Source organism: Enhydra lutris, unplaced genomic scaffold (assembly GCF_002288905.1).
Source record: "Enhydra lutris kenyoni isolate GAN:26980312 unplaced genomic scaffold, ASM228890v2 scaffoldscaffold9, whole genome shotgun sequence".
In the NCBI taxonomy this organism is placed as follows: Eukaryota; Metazoa; Chordata; class Mammalia; order Carnivora; family Mustelidae; genus Enhydra; species Enhydra lutris.
Genome location: NW_019154093.1, coordinates 44,531,313 through 44,541,130, shown reverse-complemented (window position 1 = coordinate 44,541,130; position 9,818 = coordinate 44,531,313). Strand labels below are relative to the sequence as shown.

General features: G+C 40.8%; 1 protein-coding gene across 1 annotated transcript in view; it reads right to left on the bottom strand.

Annotated features, from left to right (window-relative positions):
* LOC111143432 (adenylate kinase 5) overlaps window positions 1-9,421 on the bottom strand; it is a 244,372-nt gene extending 234,951 nt beyond the window's left edge. The window contains exons 1-2 of the mRNA XM_022497172.1: window positions 9,174-9,421; window positions 4,531-4,717 (exon numbers count right to left, since the gene is read on the bottom strand). Of these exons, the coding sequence (XP_022352880.1) occupies window positions 4,531-4,717; window positions 9,174-9,233 (247 nt within the window). The 5' untranslated portion in view covers window positions 9,234-9,421. The remainder of the gene's footprint in view (window positions 1-4,530; window positions 4,718-9,173) is intronic.
* Between the last annotated feature and the right edge of the window lie 397 nt (window positions 9,422-9,818).

The window sequence follows — 9,818 nt, the reverse complement described above, 5'->3', positions numbered from 1 at the left end:
AACGGATTGCATGGAGCACTGGGTGTGGTGCAAAAACAATGAATACTGTTACGCTAAAAAGAAATTAAAAAAAAAAAAAAAAAACAGAAAAAAAAACCAGACTCAGGTCAGTCTGAGACAGACTGACAGACAGACTGAGACAGACTTAGCTCATGGGTTATAGTTTGCCAACTCCTGTTCAGAGGAAACTTTCTGAGTAGTGCCTAGTCTTGTTTGGTAATCTGTATATATCCTGGTCTCTGCAAATGGTGCTCCCTAGAGTTGTGTAGTATACAATCTCACAACTTTCACAACCTTATGCAGCTGTTAACTCCCGCATTGTTCAAGCCTCAGCTGGGATTCCTATAGTTCATGGTTCCTTCCTTCCTCACCCTGTGTGTCAGGATTCTGGGGGGCACAGAGAAGTCCTAATACCCAGAAGATGGGTAGGCTGAGTGTGGCCACAGGGTGAAGAGCCTTTGCTTTTAATCTGGTAGAAAGCCAGCGGAGAGTTTTTTTGGGGGTGGGGGGGTAAAGCAGTGACATAATTTAATATGAAATGTTTTTTAGGAAGATTAATCTGGTAGTGGTTAGAAGGGATTGAGTAGGGAGATGTGGAGCACAAAGAATAGCAGCTAGGAGTCAGGTACAGTAATGCACAGGTGAGAAATGAGGGCTTCACTTAGAAGGGTAGCATGGGAAATGGACATGAGTGGTTAGATATGAAGAACATGGTTAAGATTGGGATCCGTGACATGAAAGGAGGTGATATTACAAAGACAATTACCAGGTTTCAAGTCTAAATAAATAAGGAACATATTGCATTTCATATAGCATTTTTCTGCCTACTCTCTTCTGCTCCAGAAATAGTGGGCTTCTCTCACTCCTGTCTATATCATAGCCTCTTCCTCTAGGTCAGGAACTCCTATTCTCTATCCCCTGGTACCTACTCAAACTCCCCCATCCTTCTCTAGCTAACACCCACTCAGCTTTCTGTCTCCAAGCATTACCCTGAACCCAAGCCTAGGTTGGATCCATTCCCCTGTTAATGTGGTTGATCCTATCGCATATGGTATTTCCTAAATCACCCACTCTGCTTCTAATTTTAAGTATATTTTTTTCACCATCAATGTTTTTATTCCATAGTCAAAATGATCACCGACTTCATTATTCTTATTTCAACAATTATTCCTGATCAACATCTCTTCTAAAAATTCTTAAAAAACCACCCCAACATTAGAGTCTATATAATTTTTATGTACATACATATACATATGTATATGACTTATATACATATATATTACTTATATATATATGTATATATGCATGTATGTATATTATTTGTATACATATGATATATATAGTGTGTATATATACCATATATGTATATAATACACATATATCATACCTGTATAGAGTGTTCACTATCTATACTCCTATAGTATTTGCAAAACATTTCTTTTTAATTTACTTTATTATTTTATTTTTTATTTCTAAAAATTGAAGTATAATTAACATAGTGTTTTATTAGTTTAGTTTACAATGCAATGACTCAACAATTCTATACATTTCTCAGTGCTCATCAAGAGAAGTATCCTCTTAATCCCCATTATTTCACCCGTATCTCTAACTACCTCCCTTCTGGCAACCAACAGTTTATTCTCTGTATTTAAGATTCTGGTTTTGGGGCGCCTGGATGGCTAAGTGGGTTGAGCCTCTGCCTTCAGCTCAGGTCATGATCTCAGGGTCCTGGGATCGAGTCCCGTATCGGGCTCTCTGCTTGGCAGGGAGCCTGCTTTCTCCTCTCTCTCTCTGCCTGCCTATCTACCTACTTGTGATCTCTCTCTGTCAAATAAATAAATAAAATCTTAAAAAAAAAAAGATTCTGGTTTTGTTTGTTTGTTTTAAATTCCACACGTGAGTGAAAAACAAACAAACAAAAATTCCACATGTGAGGAAATCCTGTGGTATTTGTCTTTCTCTAACTGACTTATTTCACTTAACATAATATCCTCTAAGTCACTCCATGAGGGCAGGTACCATGTTTGTTCTTTCTCAGGGGATACATCCTCAGTCCTAAAAGAATGTCTGACAATAGCAGTGCTAATAAATGGTTATTTTAATGCTCAACTGATTCACTGACTGACTTCATTGAAATAAGAAAAGAAGGAAGTGCTGGTTTTGAAGCAAATATGCTATGCTTGCTTCTAAACATGTTGAGTATAAGATGATAATGAGACATTCCAGAACAGAAGCTCTTTGGTCATTTGGAGCCACAGGATTAGAACTCTCATTCACAACTAATTATTTGTTCAATTGTGTACATATGATGGGGGAAAAAATGGATGCTTATCTTACATTGATAATAAAATCCCTTCAGTCAATAATTTATCTTTGCTTTTTATCATACCTTTATGTATGAAAGCAATTTGCCTAAATGATTAAAATGTCTTAATTCATAGAATAATTTTTATGATAATTATATATTAACATAGCTATATCAATATTTCAGCAAAATATGCATGAATCACTTTATTTCTAGAAATAATGATGCTTTAAGTTATGAGGAAGTTATCAGTTTCCTTTAATTTAATAATATATTCCATAAATTATAGCTAAAACTTACAAAGCACAAGTATGCAAACCATTTCATAAAATAAAATGTTATTACAGAAAATTCCATTTAGAAACCATTTTCTGTCTTTCAGCATGTGTCTTAGATACAGGAATGTAACAAGGCATTCTTGTCATCATAGTACATCAAAAGGTTCTATTTGATGATTAAAAGATCTCAGAGAAAGAATTCTGGTAAAGTATTAGTAGATATGGAGATTTTAAAATTAATACACAATTGTAATTCTAATGAAAGTTAAACCTATATTTTACATTCCTGTTTTAGCTTATCCTGCTCACACAGGAGTTCCAAACTGGTGATTTGTGGGCCTAATACAGCCCCATAGAGATGTTTTGTTCAGTCAACATTTTTCCAAAATTCGTACACGACTGTCTTTAGACAATGACTGTTCTCACCTACTTGACCACAGTCTCCACTGTTTTCTACTACACACTTGGCCTACCTGGCTTCTATGTATAATCAAGCCAAGTAACGGTATGAAATAGAAGCATTCGGATTTTATTTTGTTGCAAAACAGTCACTTTTCATACCCAGTCTAAGAGCAGCTTTTGGACTAAGGGATGACATACCTCTTAAATTTAAATTTTAAAAATGTAAAAATATTTTAGACTAAATCCTGTAATACCTGAGGTTTGTTAGTACTTTAAGGTTTAGAAATGGTTCCCCATACTGATCTCACTGAATTAAACAAGGGCCAGATTCTAACAGTATAACAATACCCAGGGAAGTAAGTTAGCTGTTTTGGGAAGGTACGTGAAACTTTCAAGGCCATGAAAACATCATTTGTTCACCAAAGCAGAAATTTACTGAGTGATGTGCCCAAGAGACAATGGTCACTTGCACCTTCGGGCCTCTACCAACTAGTGATGATTACTACATGGATAGGGAAGTATCCTGCTCTCTGGAGATGCTTCTGAGAAAATGTTTCTGCCTACCCTTTCTGTTTGTGCTTCTTAAAAATTAACACACTATAACTACCCCCCGCCCTACACACACTGATTCAAATAAAATCTAAGCAGGTCATGACTAAGTAAATAAACTGGAGTTTATTTCCCTCTTGTATTTGTTACAAATGCTTGTAATACTTGTATTACAAATACTGCAAACATTTCACGGTATAATTTTTGAAAGTGGTGTAAATTTTGAAAATATAATGATCTTGGCCACTGGGAAAGAATAAACTTGGTTTCCTCTGATTCTGTTCCACACAAATGATTATACTTCTCAATTTCAACCAGAGCCTAATAGGTGGTTGGCTGATGTTGAACCATTAATTTTGATGAGCATGTAGTTCAGAAAGTTCTCAGAATATACCCTGAATTTCCTCTGGTGAACTCCAGTTCTTAGTTCCAAGCTATTCTTAAAATTGCTAGACAAGTTCATGTCTTCTACTTCTTTTATAGCATCCAAATGCCTAATCTATTATGATGCATTCAGTAGCTGCTTAATAAATACTTGTTGGATTAATTAGTATAAACTTAATATGCACTTAGGCAGATGCATTAATATGAACTCTGAGTTTGGAAACATATTATGCCAAGCTCTTCCCAGCTAATTAAGAAATGTTGAATTGTTACATAATAACTATTTTGTCTATCCATTTATTTGGGAAACTCTGCAATTTTAAGAAAAATTCATAGTTTGCTAATGTTATTCATTTTGCAAAATAATGAAGTCAGAAATACAAAACTTCATTAAGCCTTTCAGGAAATGTTGGACAGTGGCATGGGCTTTTGTCTCATCACAAAGGTGATCAGAATTTGGAGCAGAGAGATTAATCATGTTCCAGGGCCAAATATCTCTCTAGGCTTTTGGAAACCTATTAAAATAAATGACCCCCTACAGTCTATATGGTTTTATAAAAAGAACTGCTGTAATAATAATAATAATAAACCATTATTCTACATATACATTACCATTTCTTAGAAAGGATCTCCGTGATTGTCCTCCATTGAGAGGAGGTAAGGTCTTCTTTTCCTGGCTGACAAATGTATCCCACTTCACTTTGTCACAGCCGCCTAATTCCTTGACTTTCTGTAAACAACTTTCCAAGTACTCTATGGGGTCTTCTGGCTTAGAACACATCAGTCCATTCAGAAGGCTCTGGAATACAACAAAATATGCCCGTATGAAATAGGTGTTGAAACCACCTTTGTTAAAATAGTTCTATGACTCATCTTTGAACTCTGGGTTGCTTTTGTTCTTTGCATTTATTTTTTTAACGAACAATTAGAGGTGGAATCATGATCTGCTGAGTAATTAAGATAACCCCTAAATTTTTTTTTTCAGATTTTATTTACTTGTTTATTTATTTGACAGAGAGAGAGAGAGATCACAAGTAGGCAGAGAAGCAGGCAGAGGGAGAGGGGGAAGCAGGCTCCCCACTGAGCAGAGAGCCCAATGCAGGGTTCGATCCCAGGACTCTGGGACCATGACCTGAGCCAAAGGCAGAGGCTGAACCCACTGAGCCACCCAGGCGCCCCAAGATAACCCCTAAATTCTTGACCATTAGTGTTCAGCTCAGCATTCTTTGCCTTTTACACAATTCAGACAACAACATTGTTTAAAATGGAGGCACCCTATCACAGTGAGATAAAGTGCAATGTGTAAAAATGCTCAGTCATTACTTGTCTTATTCCTACCCATTCTTAAAGCTTCCAAGCCTTGGTTTCTTCATTTGTGAAATGGAGTTCTACCTACCTCCAAGAATTTTTAAGGATTAAAAATATAATATTTGTAAAGTGCATATTGAGGGCCTGGAGCATAGTAAATACTCAATAGATGTTGGTGGTTTTAATATTATTATGATCAGGAAGCCTTCTCTGAGCGCCCAGGTTGGCTTGTGGACCTCTTCCTGGCATTCCATATTACCCAGAAAAAAAGTTTTACCTGTCATTTATACTGAAACCATCAATTTATGTTTTGGTCTCATTTTCTAAGCTATAAACTCTTCAACAACATGGAGTAGGTCTTTTTTATTTTTCAGTCTCTAGCCCCTGACATTGTCCCTGGCACATGGTAGGGGCACATTGGACTGTTTTCTAATTGGGAAAAAAAATTTATTCAAAACATAGTCTAACACTTTAAAAAATGCTATTTGATATATAATAGATCACCACAATATCCATTGAGGTTACAGAGGAAAACCTGGTGTCCAATATGTCACATGTAGTAGTTTCTAAAAATGCCACAAACTTGGAAATGATGACTCCTGGGAACTGGACTGATGTGCAAAATATTTTCCTTTACAGTATTTCACGGAAAAAGCATAGAGGAATATTATCACTAATATACATTATTAATGTACAACACACACACATCCTTTGAAAGACTGACATCTTTGCTAAATAAAGTATTTTATTTTCAAATTATTCTTGTGCAATTTGCTCAAAAGTGGTATGTAGTTCTTTCCAGGTACATTTGTTCTCTCAAATACCAAATTGTCAGAGTGCTGGGAGGAGTTCAACTGCAGAGGGAGAGGAAAAAACTAATCTGAGCATCCACATTCCATTTGTGTGTCAAGACCTGTGTTATATATACACAGACACATGCTGACACATACACAGACACACACATTGTGTTTAACTCCTCACATTTCTATGTTAATATAGTTAACTGTGGCTGTGCTTCCTCTGTTTCTTTGTATGCCTTAGCTCACCCAATGCACTCTTGGCCCTATGTGGTATTATTACCCCCATTTTATCGATTAGGAAACCATGGCTCAGAGATGTTAATGAGTTGATCAAGGTTATCCAGCTGGAAACTTGTAAGCCAAGGATTCCAATTCAGTGTTTCTGATTCCAAAACCTACATATTCCTCTCTCTATGTCTTGCAAAAATATGATATGGGATAAAAAGAAAATGCTAGATTATCTGTGCCCCATACATAATCCAACTACAATATGAAACACTCATGGTCTCTCTTTTTAAAAAATCCCTATTCTTGCCAAAAATGAGTGAACATACTTAATGAAAAAAAAATTTTTTTTACTGGAAAATATACATCTCCAGCCTCCCTAAAGAAATCTGATTCCCCAAAGGGTACTGATTTTAGAGGGTAACAGTTCCACTCCTTCGTGGATAATTTTAACCCTTCCCTCTTAATAATCAGCCACCATCAGGGATCCAAGAAAACCAAGAGACATTATTATTCTGAGTTAATCCTTTAAGAACTTGAATAATCTAATTTGACTTTCATTAGAATTCAAATTAATTGCTAAATCTCTGTCCTAAGGTATAGTAATATAAGATCAATACATACACCCTAAGGTTACCTAAAGTTAAGAAATCATGACAGTATCAGGGGAAAGTGTTTTTTATTTTAAACATTTACTCTAAAAATGGAAGCACATTTCAAACTTGAACCTACCATAGATATCCTGTTTAGTACATGTGATGTTTCAAGTCAGGAGAAAATCTGAAAAGGTCAATTATATACATCTAGTTGTCCGACAGTATATAGATTTAATAATCAATTGCTCCGTCTATAATGGTGTCTCAAGTCTACAGCTCAGGCAATGTTTCTGGTTTGATAGATACCTAATTGATAAACTGTATAGTTAGAAACTTCACATACCATTATTACTGGAGAAAATCCAGTTTGGAAACAAAGCATTTGGTTTTGCTGTCTATGTTTATTACATGGAGAACTGGTAGGTTTTACTTCTGTCTTGTGCTGGATAAAGCATAGATTCTTACTGGTGGGATGCAGTCTTTGGAGGTCCCCAGAAGTCTTTTCCATCTTCCAGTTGTCCAGGATTGCATTTAAGTACATTGTATTACTGCATTTCACCTAAGGGAGTAGACTTCCCTTTCTGGGTGTACACTATTTTTAAATGTCCCATTCATATGCAGAAAAACAAAACATAATACCTGAACAAAAATGCCAGCTATCACCTATCTGCATGCACAGTGTAGATTTTAATGAACAAACTATCAAAAATCTCTGTGGTTACCAAGGAGGAAAAACAGTACCTACATTTACAAAGAAAATAGACAACAATTTGCAATCAGGTGGCATTCCTGCAGATGTTTCTAATTATTCTTTTAGAAGTATAGAAATGAAATTTATCTCAGAATTAATATTTATGACAAAACCTTCCTAGTGTTTTTAACTCTTCTGCTCCATATTTATTTTTTGAAAATTAAAAAGAAAAAGGAAAACCCTTGAAGAATCCTACCCACCCCCGAGACCTGTCCTTATGCAACACCTCCCCATTCTTTTCAAACATGAGTAACACACTTGCTAGATTTGGGTTTCAAAACCAGGCTTGTGCTGTGTATGGTTTACCTGGAAATCTTGGCTTCAGACCAACCTGAAACCAGTGGCTTACAGAGGTGAGAAAAATATGAAGATCTGCAATTATGGTGGCCCATATTAAAGGCAATTTGGAAAAAAGGCAACAGATTCTTTTCCCAAATGGTGTTTTAAAATTCCTTTTAGCAGACCAAACCTCCAACAACTCATGACCCTTGGTTTACTGACTCAGTCTATAGTCTATCTATCTATCATCTTTTAGAAATGGGGGGGGTGGTTTTGCAGTGAATGGAATTCATCTGTCAGGGCTCCATCTATGAAGCTTGGCTCGCTTCCCTTTTTTGTTTGTTTTTGTTTTTAACCGAAAACACAAAAAGAACTCAGGAATATTCCAAAATTCAAATATAGAGAGAAGGAAAGGAAGCAAAAGGCTCCGAGACGTAGGCTGCGGTTTAGAACTAACAAGGTTCCTTTAGTTCATCCCTCAAGCCTCCTCTCCCACATTCCCAAGTGTTCCTTATCCCCTGGGACCCCGGTAGAGATGATGCTATAATGTGGTCCGAAGACAGAGCAACAGGAGTCACGCCCGCCGCGCGGCTCTCTCTCTGACTTGCTTTCTCTAGGTGGGATGGAGAAAGCTGGCGAAAGCTACAGTCCGGGAGGCGAGGAAGGAGAATGATCCCTTCCAAGGCAACGGAAAACGTGCTCGGGAGTTCATTCACCGAAAGCGCATAGCAGCGCTGGGCGCCTGCCACCCGGGAGATAGTGCTGCACTCGACGGGTTTGGATTTGTTTTTTGCATCTTCATCCCTCTCCTCCAAGCTATCCCCGCAGAAGGCTACTTCCGTCCACACTTCCCCTTCACTGCGGGGTCCTTGACCCTCCGCGCACGTAGGGGCTAGGGCTCTCTACCCCTCGGTTTCGAGTCCCTGCTCGCTCCTGAGCGCCAGCGTACCCACCTGGCCTGGCCCTCGCCCCTAGAAAGCGGGGCCGAGCGCCGCCAGCAGCCCACCCTGCATATCCGAGGGGTACGCTGGGGGGCAACCTGCTTCCAGAGCCCTGCTGGAAGACTGAAACTTGATCTGCAAGGTTAGGGCTCCTGAGCCCAGCCATCGGACAAGGACCCCGGCCACCCGCTGGAAAGGCGACTACCCCGAGCAAGCGGGAAAGCGAGCTTCTGCAAGCCCCTTCACTTCCGTGCCCCGTATCTGCAAGGTGGGACGGGGACCCGCCTCCGCCTCCCCAGGCCCGGAGATGCTTTCCCCAGACCCCCCCGGCCGTCCATCAGCCCTAGCCCCCTACCTCGAAAAGCTGAGGGATTTCCCTCCGGGCCAGATACTCCTTGGCATCGTTGGTGTTCATGGCTGTGCCGCGCGTGCCTTGGGGCACCGGCCGGGAGGTTCCTGGGCTGCGGCGACCTGGGCTGGGGCTGGCGGGGTCCGCACGGAGCACGGGAGCAGCCCTAGATCTCACGCGCAAACACTCCCACGCTCAGCTCTGCCAGCCCAGGCCAGTGCCCCCCTCCGCCTGTCCCCGGGGCCTGTGGTCTCTGCGCTCCCGCCGCCCCCGCCTCGCCGCTGGTCGCTGCGCTGGAGCTGCGGGCTCGGAGCAGCGGCGGCTTCCCGGGCTCCCAGGCAGTGCGGCCGCCAGAGAAGGGCGGAGGGAGCGGAGGAGGGAGGGTAGCGCGGCGGCCGCTAGGCAGCAGTCCGCTCGCCTCTCCCACTCAGCGCGCCGCGCTCTGCGCCTCCTGGAGCCGGGTCTGCGGCGGCGGCCAGTCACGCTGCGCGGGCGGGCACAGGGTGCGGGGGTGGGGACGGGCGCGCGCGGGGGGCTCGCAGTCACACCCCTCCGAGTCACACCACCGCCCGGGCGCGGCGCTGACCTGCGCGCGCCGCGGGGGGACGCGGCAACCTGGGACCAGGTGGCCAAAGGAAGAATCGGGGGCTC